This window comes from Fringilla coelebs (assembly GCF_963513975.1).
Source record: "Fringilla coelebs genome assembly, chromosome: 19".
Lineage (NCBI taxonomy): Eukaryota > Metazoa > Chordata > Aves > Passeriformes > Fringillidae > Fringilla > Fringilla coelebs.
The window spans coordinates 4008914-4024787 of NC_140045.1; the positions used below are offsets into that span (position 1 = coordinate 4008914).

General features: G+C 37.7%; 1 protein-coding gene across 1 annotated transcript; it reads right to left on the reverse strand.

The window, feature by feature from the left end:
* Positions 1-1325: 1325 nt before the first annotated feature.
* ATAD5 (ATPase family AAA domain containing 5) lies at positions 1326-15677 on the reverse strand (the record flags this gene model as incomplete). Its single annotated transcript, XM_084218558.1, has 23 exons — positions 1326-1404; positions 1595-1759; positions 2842-3674; positions 3961-4148; positions 4832-5012; positions 5928-5992; positions 6220-6313; positions 6404-6519; positions 6686-6856; positions 7315-7465; positions 7592-7737; positions 7828-7910; positions 8430-8526; positions 8706-8993; positions 9220-9373; positions 9640-9797; positions 10236-10417; positions 10888-10972; positions 11440-11578; positions 11765-11929; positions 12598-12685; positions 13013-14793; positions 15606-15677. 23 exons carry the CDS (start codon positions 15675-15677, stop codon positions 1326-1328), a joined length of 5481 nt encoding a protein of 1826 aa, XP_084074684.1.
* Positions 15678-15874: the final 197 nt, after the last annotated feature.

A 15874-nucleotide genomic window follows, 5' to 3' on the forward strand; every position in this document is an offset into this window, starting at 1 on the left:
GATTGATAGTGCCCTTAGAAAGCAATGAACAGATACACCTTTACTTTATTATTTTAAAAAAATTTAAAATGTGTATTTATTTTTACAAATCATACAGGATGTTGATACAAAAAAATCAAGCCATGAAGATTTTAACCGCCACCACTGTTTTTTTGATAATTCTGGACAATGGAAAGAGTAAACTATAAAGATGATCTAGAATGCAGAATCTTAAAATAATTTACTGTTTCCATAAATATTTCTAATTCCTGAACATCTTTAACACATGAAAAATGTAAGATGAGACCAGAACTAGGAAATGGCCTTCCTTATTTTTACAGAGACACTGAGGTAAGTGGAGCACCCCTGCATGGCAGCAGTCTGACTCAGTTTGAGGAACAAACAGTCCAACTGCAAAGAAAAGGCAGAAAAGTACATGGTTGAACTAATTCCAGTTTTAAAATCCATTAAAAACATGTTTCAGGAGTTTTACCTTTCATGCAACAGACACATTGAGATTGTAGCAAAGTCTCACAAATTTATTGTCGTATAAAAACGGATTCAATTACAAATAACCAGGCTGAAGTCTTGTCAAATACAAAAAGAGAAGCTTAAGAATAGAACACAATATACAAGACTAGAAGTAGTTAAATATTCCTGTACCCAAAGTAACGCTGGGATAATTGTTATTTACAAAATCTTGCCTAAATCTCTTGAGACCATGCTGAGCTACAGTAATAATTTCTCTACCTTTTTAGGAGATTAACATGCAGATGTGACAGCTGTAAACAATGAAAGGAATGTATACAAATATATGTACATTGAGGCATAGTGCTTTGCAAGGACTTTGTTCCCTGTGCTCAAAGTGAAGAGTTGGTTTCAGTCATTTAGACTTTGGAGGATTTGTTGCATCCTCTCTGTGCCCCCTCCCACCTCAAGTTATTTATCACTCTAACTGCAAATTCAGAAACAAGCTTGTTTGAACAAAACAGTCTCCTCAGAAAACAGCAACTTTGCAGTGGAAGTTGTGACAGTTGGTTGTTACAAAAGGACTTCTTGCTATGTGATCCACATATTACAGAGAAACAGAGCAAGAAGTCCCCACTGAATAGTTTGTGCATTTAATATTATGAATGCCCTTACTGGACAAGCACCAAACAAATCCACATTTCAGCTGTGGAGAGCAGTATAATGAAAATAGATATATACATTATTTTAAATAATTATAAAAATTTAATATACAAATGGCTCTGAATATACAATAATGTGGTAATTTAAAAAAACCCCAAACAAACTCTGGTGAGAATACCACGATTAGGCACAAAGTATTTCTGGTGTTGGCAATTTTAAGGGAAGTCCAAAGACAGACCATTTATTGTTTGTCTGGGTATTTCAAGATGAATCCCTTCGAGATAATGCAAGAACCTATTAAAAAAAAGTAAAAAAGATTGTTAAGGGAACAAAGTTATTTCCAAATATAAGGCAACACTTTTATTATTTTGAGAGACAAATGGCCACCTTCCATGCCTAGAATTATTTGCCAAAATATTTTATTAAAATCCTTAACTACCTCCTATAATGAAATGTAGCAAGATTTAGGAAAACCCAAACTTACCTTCTTTTAGTCTTCCCTTGCTCTTTAAGCTTCTCAGACCTACAGATACTGCGGAGAGTGGGGAGGTATTCCAGGGTACTGGCCTGCTTATTGCCCAGGTTTAAAGGACTTCTGGAAAATACAGTTTTGATGACAGCCAGCCTCTTCTGTGCTTTTTTGTGAGTGCTAAAACAGAGAATGAAGCTTTATTGTTTCTTATTCAAGAATGTGCAGTGATGATTTTATTTCTTTAGGATCAAAGCCCCTGGTTTAAAACTCCATTAATTGGTATCCAGAAGTGCATCCCAATGGATCAGATGTCTGCAGCTTCTAATTGTGTGCTGCTTACACAGTATCACAAAGCTGCACCTGGACAGAAACATCAGGGCCAGCAGTTTGTTTGGCCAAAGCTCTTGTCTTAGTCAGGAGTCTGATCTGGTGAGCTCTTCAGTCTAGATATGGATGTGAGGTTCAGTACAACCACAACTGAAAGCATCTGTGGTCTTCAAAAATAAAAAACATGCAATTGGTATTTGCCAGAATATCAGTGTCAGGTCCAGTGTATAACCCATGACATAAAGCTGGCCACAGGATGCATGGTCAGATCCATTCTGCCATTGCTCCTCTGGGTACTGATGTACAGAAGAAAGGCTCTAAGCCATTTTCCTGTTCAGACCCCTGAATGAGCTTTAACTACTCATTGTGCCAATTTTACCTGTGAAGACTTGTTTATGTTAAAAACCATGTTTCATACCCACACTTGATAGTATTCTCTGGTCTTTTACAATGTATTAAGGTTATTCTTCGTTAGCATAAATTACAACAAAGAATTTACTTTGGATTCTGTTAGGCCTTCATCAAGCAACACCTACCAACACACTTAACATGAGTTCAGTATGAGGTGACAAATTTGCATAATTGGTAGTTGCAGAATCCCATCTGTCTTGAAAAAGCCATTCCTTTAGGGTTCTGTTATTCTTTTGGAGGTGGTGGTGCTCTTTGTCAATTTTTTAAATAACTAGACTAAGGCCAGCATTCCTTAACAACATTAGAGTCAGGCTGTTCAAGAAAAGTCACTTTTTGCAGATTGACAAGAAGTTAATTTAAGGTTGTAAGCACAGTGAACAATATATTGCAGTGTTTTGAGGCACACAGTCATAGTGGTATCAATGTGTATACATCAAATCTGAACACAGTCCTACACCCTGCAAAATGCTCTTCTTGACAAATAACTGCATTACACTCCAGAAATATTAACAAAGTCTTACCTTGAGTCAGCTGCCTGACTGAAGGATATGGAATTCCTTGTGTTTGAGACAGGCAGAGTAAGTCCCTTCAGCTGATCACTTTCAGGTGTTTTACTGGTAGTTAAAAAGGATTCCAAATTTTGTGAAATATTAACAGAACTTGTAGTGAAGCTGAGTGCTTCAATAGCTGCCTTTATTTCACTACAGCTCTGGGAACTCCACCAATCAGTATTTTCTATACTGAACTCATCACAAAGACCGTTTCTGATTTTGGCATTTGTCCAATGAAATTCTTCACTTTTAGAAAACTCCAGTGGTTCCCTGGTGTTAGTGTTTACACAGCAATCCAGGAAGGACATGTTTTCCACAAACTCAGTCAGTGAATTCAGACACTGAAAAACAACTGCAGACCTTCTTTCGTTTACTGAGGTTTTAGTTTTAACTTCTTTTTGTTCTTTATGCACCAACAATTTTGATTCCTTTTTATTCATTTCAACACATGATTTAGGACTGTCTGATGGCAAAGTTATGAATTCAGCTGAATAGTTCAGCTCAGAATCAAATAAGTCACTATCATCCAGTATCTCAAGCCTTTTCTGAGTCTTTGTCTTTTTAGACCTTTTTCCAGGGCTACTCTTTCTAGAGCAAGAACTCTTAGTAGATCTGTCTTTTGAAGAAACTACAGTAGTCCTTTCAAGTACAGATTTTGAGGCTTCAGACTGGTTTGACAGACCTTGCACTGGTAAGGGAAGAATAAGTTCAAGATTACTATATACAAAATCCACATGCTTCATCTGGAATTCTGTGAGAAGCTGCATCATTTTATTCCATTCCTCCATAGTTGTGATTTTGTGCTGTAAAATAATAACATGAAAGCATTATCAACATATTAAAATAATTTCTTTTAAATAAAATGTTATTATACAAAATCTCACTCCTGGCTTTGTGTTTATGAAGGGAGGGACTGTTTTGCTTGCAGGAGACCACCCCAGTTCAGATTGTACCTAACCATGGAATTCTCTAATTTTTACAACAAACCTTTTCAGAGATTTGCTTCTAAGATTATGCCATTACTGGCAATGGTTACACTAAATTGTCTGGCAATCATTCAAAGTATTACCAAGTCAGCTACAAAAATACCTTAAAAAATGTAAACAAATCTTCTGAAGGCAAGAGGATGTTCTTAAGGCCAAGCAATGTCTCTACACAGCCTGTATCACATTTTGGAAACTCCTGAAGATGAGAATTATCAGTCTGAGAAAAATCCACCTTGGAATCCTTAGACTTTGCAGGATGAATGACATTATCTGCCTTCCTTGTCTCCTCTTCTCCTGCACAGAGATAACAGGAGTTACTTGAAAGGGAACAACTGCATGATTAAATTGATTTTCCGCCTCAATTCCTGGCAAAAAGGATGCTGTAACTGTCACCTCTGGCTGTGGTGCTGGAGGAACAGAGCAGCTGAAATGAGACATCCCCATGCCCACATCACTGCTGTCAGTGTTACCAACCTGCTCTCCTGCTTCCCAAGTAACCTCTGAAGGAGGCTGTGCCTCACTTGTCTCTCCCTGTCACTCCCTCATACCCCTAAACTCTTCCTGAATCCTTTTAGATCAAGTTCCTACCCCTGCCTGTTTGCCAGCTGTCCCACTTTTACCACTTTTTCAGCTCTGCTCCTTCCTGGTGAATTGCCTATCAGCTATATGGATGAAGAACTACAAACTGAGGAAAATTACTTCTGGTTCCCTTCTTTGCCTAGTTTTGCTACTCACAACACAAAAGGGAGATAGTAAGTACCATAATGACAGGCAATAAAGCCCTCAAAACTAAATTCCTTATGCATTAATACAAGGCTTTGAAGTAGCTAAAAATAGCAGAAGCATCGCCCCCCCCAATTTAGGAGTCTTACAAGAAGTTACCATTTATTCATACCTTTCTAAGAATGCTTCAATTTAGTCAAATTCATATGAATAGATGGATATTTTTTAAAGATTAAATTAAATCAACATACCATGAGGTGCCAAATGCTTCTCTTTCAAGCATCCACCTCCACTTCTAACCCAGAACTGTAAGTACAGGACACTTTGTCTGATATCACAGTTATTGGTGGTCAGGAGAGCAGCCAAGTCTTTCACATCTGTCCGGATGTTCTCAGCCAGGCACAGAGCTTGGAGGTAGCTCACAGAGTTTATCTAAACAAGAGTTACACACAGACCACTGAAACAACTCCTGCCAATCACACTGCAGAAAGTCACACAAGAGCACATTGTTCTATTTATGCTTGCAATACATTTTGACTTTTAATACAGAAGATTAGTTTATTAAATTAGATTACAGTTAGATTAAAACCTGTAAGGAAAAGCAAGCTACCCAATCTGTGTAGCCTATGTCAGAGAATTAAATTCCATTTAGAAATAATTTAACACAAACACACAAGCATATTCTGCTTATGGTCCTGAGGCTACCTACACCTTGCTTCTTATCACCAGTGATCAGCCTTTATTGAACTATACTCATTTTGAAGGTTTTTCTTGTATTCTTTCCTTTAACTCTGCAGTTGCCTAGAAGTACAACAGGTTCTGTTTCACATTAAGAAATTTCCCCTTCTCAATAATTAGGTCTTTCTGATTCTCATTTATTTAGGTTTTTCACCTAATACATAGCTGCAAATAAAACTATTTGCTACACAGAACACTAGTGTTTACATTAAAGGAATAACAGCCCATAATACTTCTAAAATAACTGCTATACTTTCTATACTTTTTAATGAATGAACCAGTACTGGCACAATCAACCTTCAGATCACAGCTATTAGATATTTATCTAAATACATTCTACAAACTAAATGAAGTGATTAAGTGATGTTCTCATTGTAATTCTCAGTACCACTAAATTGTTTGGAAAATAAATCTTCCAACAGCCTCTACCTGTAAAGATAAACACATCTTACACATCCTTACATAAACCCCAAAGATGTGTCTGTCTCTGATCAAACAAGTATGTTACATCAGAAATATATAAACCTACCCCAACATTTAAATTTAAAACTGAAATCAGCTGACAATTACTTGCTTATGATGTACCTGCATTTCCAGACACAGACTTACCAAGGAAGGGGTTTTAAAGTTGATCTCTTCAAAATAGCCATCAAACATTAAACTGAATGTTGGATCTGTGAAGAGAGATCAGTGAACTGTCATGACATTATGTTCAAACCTATTTTCTTTATCAATTAGAGCAGCCAGTATCTTTATTCAAACACTCAAATACTTGCTTTACAGTCTCCATTCATTGAATTTTGCATTTAAGAGCAGTACTCAACCATCACCATTTACAGCCTCTAATTAGAAGTGGCTTTTCTGTCTGTAAAGCCTAATTACTGTCACAAACATTACTCACCATTGGTGGTAAGAATCACAGGTCTCTTTGCAGTTGCCATGAATGTCTTTATTGCACTTAGAAATCCTGCATCTTCATCAAATATTATATCCACCTACAGAAACAAACATTGTATCAATAGCTTGAGCAGCAGTTACAAGCTGTGAACACTCAATTTAATGTGAACATTTAATGTGAATTTTACCTCTTCAAAAAGAATGAGAGACGTTGCACTTTTCCTGTTGTGTTCTCCTCCTTCTTCTTTGTTTATTGACGGAATTTGAGTATCTTTCTTTGCTTCCAGTGAATTCTGAGTATTTCCTATAGATGGATGAAAAATTGAGCAGGAAGGAGGAAACCATTTAATGCTTTCCAGGTACTGGCTTCAAATATCCCCCACGTATCAAATGCTTAATAGAATCTGTTTTTTTCTCCACACAGCATTTCCACCTCCAAAGGTAATTCATTGTTAAAAAGGAATACCTACCTCCATTTTTTTCTTCAGATGTTGCTTCTCCATCAACACTTTTACGTTTGGCAGAAATTTTGAAGTAGTTTGCAAGTGTTTTAGAGGGCAAGTTTCGTTTTAATCCTGCTCCTTTGGGTGACAGTGGCGGTTTTCTTGGAGAAATAACTTTCTTTGGAGAATACATTTTTTCTGCAAGGTATGTTTTATATTAAACTTCATCTGGAGATAGAATGTCAAACTGGTATTTCTCAGACAAATTTAAAGTAAAACCCATTTTTTATCTATGGCAAATGACAGGTTTACTGTGCTGATTTTTTGCTTGTTTTCCTTTTCTCTTGTTATAGGAAAAGCTTTCTGTTCAATTTTCTATTCAAATGCCACAGCACTTGCTCCACCACTGCAGAAATAACGTAATCAAGAGTCAGTATTTTAATAGAGTCATTATTTCATTTGGTCTGTAGTTCTGTTAACCAACAGACCAGTTCTTACTATTATGGCCAGGTAAGCTAAATCTGCTCTTTCTAAAAATAACTGATATCTGAAATTTGTTTTGGGGATTCAGTCTTCAGCAACCTTCTCCCCTCCGTAAAACCCACCCCATAATTCAGACCAAACAAAGAACCCCAGATAAGAACCACAACACTTACTTGGTGACTTGGTGGTGCTACAACTGTTAAAAAAGCAAGGCTTGTGTGCATTCACACCTTTTTTGTCCACTTGATGAGACTGAGTAGCTTCTTTCAGCTGAGACAAAATCTGTCTCCCACTACGCTGGCAAGAGGCATTGACTTCAAATATCTGAAATGGTATTTAATTTACAAAAAGAAAGAAAATTAAATTCTAGGCATCTTGTATTACAAATGCTTTTGTATCATGAGCTACAAATAAGAAAAATGCACTGAGGAAAGAAAGAAATCCACAAACCTTAAACCCAAGCTCCTGAGCACAAGCATACACTGCAGCAGTTTTCCCCACTCCTGGTGGACCAGTTATCAGAACTGTATTGCAAAGGGTTATCTCTTCCTCAATATCAGATTTACTATCTTTAAAGTCAAGGCTGCTTAAAGAATCTGTAGAATTATTAAAAAAGAAAATAAAGGATTACTGTTATTTTTTGCCAACTTTCAACAAAAGAGAAGCTATATTAATTCTATCAGTACCTTCTGGTTCTTTGTCCTCCTTTTCCCTTTTCTGATTTCGTTTTTCTTCCAAATCAGCTCTCTTTTTCCATTCTTTTAACCAACTATAAAAGAAAGGAAGAAAACAAGAATAAAAATTGCTGGTGAATTAAATGAACCAAATTAAGATGGAACAGAACATAAAACTAGGGGACATCAGCCCCTTGTTACCCCACAGAAATCAAGTCCTTTCAGATAAAAGCAAAAAAATATTCAGGATTTGATTCTTTGCAGAAAAGGTTTCCTTTTTCATTCTATATTCCGTTAGCTGACTAGCATAAAAACAAGTCATTTGGTGAACTATTTAATTCACTCATAATTCAGTGTTGTTTTTTCAGATGGATCTTTAAATTCTGTAAGAGCCACACCAGTAACTTACGTACACACAGAAAATTTAACTGAAAGCACAATGTGTTAGGTGGAACTTAGTGCTAAATTCCTGTGAAAAGCAGACAGTACAGCAAGGTCCTGATCAGGATGCTTGTAGGGAAGTACAGACAAGTACTGCTCTCTCAGTACTTGAACATTATCAAGTAACAGGTTTTGAGTTATTTTAGGAATGGATCCATGTTCCAACTTCTGACCTGTGTAGCCTTTCAATTTCTTTCTTGTTCCCTACAAGTTCACTGGAATCTTGAGGCTGATATTTTTCTGTCCAGAGCATGTCTTCCCTTTCCACACCTACAGAAAAAATATTGTCAATTGTCAATTTTAAAACAGTTCTTCATGCAATAGACTTGATCACATCTAGTAGAGTATCAGGATTAGATTTGATTTTTGCATCACAGTGGAAAGCTGACATCGATCACAGATACACTTCCTCAATGGAAAGATTAAAATGAGACAGGAAAGGCAGTTACCTGAACTTGGATCTGATAAACAACCACTGCCTTCTGTCACACTGTCTGGTGTCTGGCTCTTGCTTTTTCCCAAGTGTGTGGCTTGTCCTGTCTCTGCCTGTTTTTCTCCAGATATGGGAGAAATAAGGTTCCTGGAAACTCTTGATTTCATTTCAGTCTCTGTACATTCAAGTTGTTTTCTTCTTTTTGATTTGTGGTCTTCTGCTTCTTTCCTTTTCCTCTTTGTTTCCTTCCAATTGTCAGGATGTTTCTCAATTACACCAAGATCTGCAGGGCCATCTCTGCTTTCTAAGAAAAAAAAATTGCATTCATTTAAAATTTCAGGCCATCTCCACTACTACTGTACATTTGCTTAAGCCATATTTGAAGTATTTGGTCAAAATAACCTAAAATGTGAGGATCAATATATTTCCAACAACAGTATTCCTTCAGTAACATTTTTTTTTTAAATTCCCAGTTGTTTTTTAATGCCAGAGAGAGTGAGGGTGATTTTCTCCCTGCATAGATTCCTAACCTTGTGTACTGTTTTCCAAAGCCAACTGCTGTGTTTGCTTTTTCAGGAACCTGGAGTAGTATTTTCTCACTGGAAACTGAGAATTGGAAGCCACAATCTCATCTAGCAAATCCTTCTTGAATGCATCAGGAAAAGTTGGTCGGTGGCCTGAAAGCTGGAATACACACACACAGACTTACTCAAAAACTTTACACAGAAGACTTTGCATAACTTACACTGGTAATATCTTGTTAAATTCAGAGATTAACAGAAACTGATGAGAACTGTCTAATGGTAAGATGCAAAATGGGTAACTCACACACAGGGAAATTAAAAAAACCCCCAACAAATTACAGGACTGAAACAAATTCAAACAACAGAATTTATTAAAAACATAACGCCAAACAAATATCAAAACAATTTGAATTTTAAAGTACTCACCACAGGTGCAGAACAATTTCCAGTTAGTTTTGAATTCACAGTGGAAAATTCACCCAGTGAGAGAGTGATTTTTGTGATGTTGGTAACTTCAGTACTCAGTTCCCTCAGCTTAGTTAATAGAGGACATGATGGTGATTGCAATTTCCACATTGGAGAACCTACAAAAGAACCCCCACCAAAAACAAAACAAGACTTAACTTCTATTCTAGGGAAAAGAAATGGGCTGGTCTTCTCTCTTTTGTGAAGTTTTTTGCCTTTGTCAGAAGGAAATGGTTTCCACCCAAATCAGTCCAACACAATTTTTATTCTCCAAGCTGGAACTTAACAGACCAACTTTTTTGACTAAATATTAAGAATCTTGCATCCTTACCCATGCATGTATAGACTACTTTAGCATCAATTTAATATGTAAATTGTGTATTCAAAAATATCTCACTGGAAGCTTCTAAGTTTTGTTCTCTTACTGAGACACAAAAAAAGAGGGAACTCCCACTTATTCCAGTCCTAAGCTGTTCAATTTTTTTCTTTTCTGCACAAATTCCTCAGAAATTATTACATACATTTGAACAAAACTCAACAACTTAACACAAACTTACAGTCATCCTTCTGCTGTACATGGACAACAGTCTTGAAACAGGAACTTGCAAGAGAGTATGCTTCCATTGCTGCTGCCTTCTTTGCAATCTGCCTTTTCAGTGACTCTGGCAATCCACTCATCAAGAATTCACGTTTTGCTCTGAATGGATCACCATCTTGAGAATTTTCAGATGCATCTTGGCTTTAATGAAAACAGAAAAGAAAAAGAAAGGAAAGAAGATAGAATTAGTAGAAATTCCAGCTATGCAAGGCTGAATTTAATCACATTCTCTTCCAAATGAGTTGAAAATAGTCTATCGGAAGTGCTAAAATTAATTTTAATTTGGTTAGTTTGAAATTAATTCTGTGCTAAAAATTTAAATCTAAAAAAAAATTCTTTTTGGTTTTGTATTTTTATATGCAATCTGGGATTTCTTTTTAATCAGTCAGCAACTACATTTCCAGACATCCAATATGGTTCTAAAATGGTTGAGGAACTCTCCAAGAAACCCCTAAAATTTTGCAAGCAGATTAAAATATTTATCAGTATAAAAGTCTTGAATACTTATAGCACATTTCAGTAAGTATATTTAAATCTGTAAAATGAGAGAATGTTAAAGTAACCTTGAAACATACTTTGATTTTTAAGCAACTGCACTCTTGAAAACTGACCTGCTTTCATCAAAGATCACAATTGGTTCACCTGCAGAGTTTGGAGCATTTTTCCCTAGGCAGGAAGGTGGACATCCCAGTTTCCCTTTGAAAAGGTAAAAAAACCTATTATTAGATTAGCACTGCTACAAGATTCTAACCTTGCTTCTGTGTTCACTACCTGTATGTTCCATTTACCATCATCAGGGAATCTCCTTTTCTTAAGGGGAAGTTGAGCATTTTAACAAAACTCATTATAGCTTTGTTTCTAATTATTTCCTATGTATAGATGCTATTTTCTAACATTAGGAAAAAAGGGAGACACAAGAAAACATGGTATATGTTGACAATTTTTCAAAAAAAGTTTTCCCTGAATGAAGAGAAAGCAAAACAACACATGTAAATATCCTCTGCACTATTAATTCATATCAAAGGGAAGCTGTACATTGGAATATTATACAAGATAAATCAGAAGATTAATATACTGCAAAGGCAGCTTTATAAAATAAAGTTACAATAGTCAATAATAAATTGTTTCTGTAATAAAAAATACATTCAGTAAAACCCAATTACCATTGGAGTTCTTTGCAACCTTCAAGGTTTTAGACTTCTTCCCCAAAACATCATTTAAGCTCCGAAGTTTCTTTTCCTTCACACTCTTCTCTGTAGTAGTGACACTATCCATGTTTGAACCTAGAATTATTACTGAATCCTAGAGTGAAAGCAAATCAAGTAAGAAAGGAAACCAAACTTCTCCTCCTTTATTAACAATACACTGCAGATATCTACCTTAGCTTGCAAACATTTCTTGTAAAGAATCAAGTAGGAATCATTTGTGTAGCTTGTATCAATAACAAATATATAAAAATATCCCCCTTCCCCAAAAGTACAGCCTTACATCACTTTCTTCTAATTTCTTCTTCTCAGCAAGAGCTCGCTGTCGAGACGAGCGCCTCACAGGAGCTGCTGAGTCTTCACTCACTTTTGATCTGTTCTGCTGTATAGCCTTTGCTTTTTCAATCAGCTGCTTTGCTTTAGATCTGTTTTTAGAAGTGGAGTTCATCTGTTAACAAAGAACAAAAAAACTGAAATAGCAATTAATAGCACTCTCTTCACTAAGTACTTTGCATATAAATATAATTTTTCACTTTCATAGAAATAGGTGATTGTTGCAAAATTTCATTGGTATAAAAAAGAAAATTAAATAATTGAAAGAACAAGCAAACCAAGATGATATTAACAGTTCTCAAAGGAGAGTGAAAGCCCTGCAAGATCCCCAGTTTTTTCACAGAACAAATATAGGCAGTGACATTCTTAAATCTCAGCTGTTGTGCTGTGCCCAAACACTATCACAAATCACTGGATCATTCAGGCTCTGAGATCATCAAGTCCAACCTCTGGCCAGTCATTATCTTGTCAAATAAACCATGGCACTAGGTGCCACATCCAGTCATTTCTGTATCCCATCCTGAGAAGCTGCAGCTCAGGAGCATGCTATTTCATGGAATTCTTCGGTTATGAAAGGTGGATTTTTACTAATAAAACATGTTTTAAGATCTAAGGGACAAGAAACAATCTCAAATTTCATCATAAATCAGAGCATATTCCCCTTCCATAGGGCAGCTGGAAGTGTCATATTGTATTACACTAGATTATTACACAATACTGAATACACAATTATAGCCATATAGGAAATGACAAAATACTGACACCAAATGTTACATCAATTACCTTTGTGTTTTTGGAGTGAGACTCTTCATCTTTCACTGCTTCAGCTTTATTTGATTTTGTAGCTGCTTTGATACGTGTAAACCTCATTCTAATTAGGGAAAAAAGTATTATGAAATTATTACTGGATAATAAAGGGAAATGTTACTCTCAATTTAATTTTCAAAAGCCTGTTAAAATACAGTGCTGTAAACAGAAGCAATCCCACAAGTGGTGGATGAGGTTTTTTTATTGTTTGGTTGGGATTCTTTTTTTTGATGTCTTTAGTACAAACACATTTATAGTCAGCTATTTTTATCCACCATGATCAGTATCTATGCAACTTTGATATACAATCCATTAATATTTATATCTTATTTTCAAAATACTTGCATACAATTAATGGGCAAAAAGGTAGAACATACTCTGAAAGGTTTACCTTATTGGGCTGTTTCCATCAAAGGGCACAGTAATCACCTCAGCTCTGTACATGTTGCTTTTCTTGCAGGATTGTCTGTGTGCTTTTGGAGTGGAAGTCTCTACTGGGCAGGCACTTAATTCATCTGCAGAACAGGCACTTCTAGCCTTGAGCTTTTTAGGTGTAACATTTGTTGATGTTTTGGTTTTCTGCTGCCTTAAACTCCTCCTTAACTCGTTCACTTCTGGACTTGATAAAATTATTACATCTAAGGTGTTTTCCACAGTAACAACATTAGCACCTGAATCCTCTTCTCCAGTATAATTGCTGGTGTTGGACACATCGGTTTCCTTGGTTTCTGAAGCCTTCTTTCTTTTGTTTCTTTCTTTCTGAACGTTGATAGATTTTCTGGGTTTAGCTTTATTGCTTTTAGGTTTAGAATGTGTACATTTGTCCACATAATCTTCTGGTATCCCGCTTTCTAATCCTTTATTTGAAGGAACAACATCTTCAGATCCCTCTTTTTCTTTTGAGGACTTCGCAGCAGCTTGCTTTTGTTTTCCAGGTGCCTTTTTAACGCCACTTTTTGTTACCTCTGCTGTTGGTTGTCTAAAAGCTTTCATAAACTGATGCTTTTCTTCCAAAGTGCATTTTGGCCTCAGAGAATCCACCCCTCCAGTCTCCAGTACAGCCAGCTCCAATTCCTCTTCCTCAATAACGACGTTGGATTTTCTTTTCTGAGTCACCTGTTCGGTTTGCTCACTCTCCAAGAGGGCTGGGCTGCTTTCTTTTTCCCCTACACGTCCTCTCTGCTTCAAAAAAATGGAAGCTATTTTCCTAGAGCCTTTCTGCTCCTTGTTTGAGGGAGGTAATTTGGGGGGAATGGAATGAACTTGTGCAAGGACAGTCACTGTTCTGAGTGGCAACTGCTGGGATTCCTCACACTTTTCTGGGTCACTAACACTATCACTTTTGTCCATTTCATTTGCAGTACCAGAAGTGTCCAGTGCTGCCTTTGTGTCTTCTTCAACATTATTTTCTCCCTGACTTTTCAAGAAGTCCTCAAATGTCACTGTTATGATACAATTATTTACCTGGGATGTCCCATCATCCGTATGAACCTCAAAACTGGAATCACCAATAGCAGCATCACACTCTGCTACTGTATTTGTCTTCTCCTCAGTTTCCTTTTTATATGTTTCATTAATCTGGTTTTCCGATGAAGAGCTTTCAGACAAATCAGTATTTATTTTATGCTTCCTTTTCCTTGATTTTTTTATCCTATTTTTTGATCCATTTGTTGCAGAATCAAAGTTTTTTGCATTTTTTCTGGAGGGGATAACGTTTGGGAAGTTCTCTCTTTGATCGTTATCTTCTGCTAATTCTTCTGCACGTTTTTTGTCCACTAGAGTACAAGAAGCAATAAAGTCATTACTGTCTTGTTGCAGTCCTGTAGTTACTCTGCTGTCATCACTACTAATTTCTATTTCAAGGTCATTCTCAGATTCTTTCATTTCTTTTGGCATATTACTTAAATTACCTTTCTTCCCTTTTCTCTTCCGCTTTAAAGATGGCTTGAAAGATGATTTACACTCTTTTTCATCAGTGTCCAACAGTGTTTTATTTTCTCCAGCTCCTACTGGGAGTGCAGCATTCTCAGTTGCAGATGTCTTTTTAAAATAATCCAAGATATTGTTGGATTTTGGTGATGACAATGCTTTGTCCACTGGTTTTGCTAATGGTGAAAAATACCTTGTGATTGTTTCTGCAGAAGCATCTTCCTCTCTCCGCTTCTTGCATGGCTGTAAAAGGCACAACATGAATCTTAGTTTTAAAAAACTTCAGATGACTTATACAGAACTTTTTCAGCAGACAAAAATTCATGTTAATATGTTCAGACTGGACACCAACTAAATCTCCATGTTTTCAAAGGCCATCTAAGCCTGAAATATTCTGCCCTTTCAGATAAATAAAAATCCTGTTCTGAAGCCTTGAGATGGTCAAAACTGAACGGGATCACAGGATCTTCAGAACAGCTCTGCAGATATTTCACAATACTGGAAGTCTGAAAGCCTGGGTCAATTCAGATGATCGACCTTGAGATGTACACCAGAGCGTCTGTGGAGCATTTAAGAGGGAATTCCAACATCACTTATAAGGGTCTGATCCTACCGTAAACATCTGACATAGCTTAGGAAGACAGTGTACCTTTAAGAGTACTTACAGAAAATGAACACAAGAGAATTTTTATCTCGTATAATGATTCAAACCATGAAAGCGCATTTACCTCTAGAGCTCCAAGAAAGACTTTGGCTCATAAAGACTTCTAGAACTCCTGGTTTACCAGAAACTGAACTCCTTGGAAATCAAACCCTCCGAAGCAGAACACGTCTCTTCCCAAAGCCCCTCGACTGCGTTTAATGACAGCCGGGCCCGCGGAGCTGCGCCGAGCGTCAGCAGCGCCCGGGAGCGCGGCCCGGGGGCGGGCGGCCCCTCACAGCTCCCGGGACAGCGGACGGGCCGTGTCAGGGCAGAACGCCAAAGGGGCCAATGCCCCCGCCAGCCGCAGCCCCTCTCTCCGCCCTCACAGCCCGACCCCGGCCCGCGTCCCCACCTGAACGTCGCCGTCGTTCCCGGGGAGGACGGGGGAGGCGGCCGCCGCGGCCACGGCGACCCTGCCCACCATGCCCCGACTGCTGCGGGCGCGGAGCCCTCCCGGATCACTCGGGGCGGGGGGAGAACGGAGCCCTCGGCCCCGGGCGGTGCCTCAGGGGCGGGGGGCGCGCGCCGCCGCCATGGCCCCGATGGCGCCGCCTGACGGGCGCGCGCGCCGGGCGGGCGGTAAAAGCGCGCGCGGGACCAGATTCGGATCTCCGCGCGGAA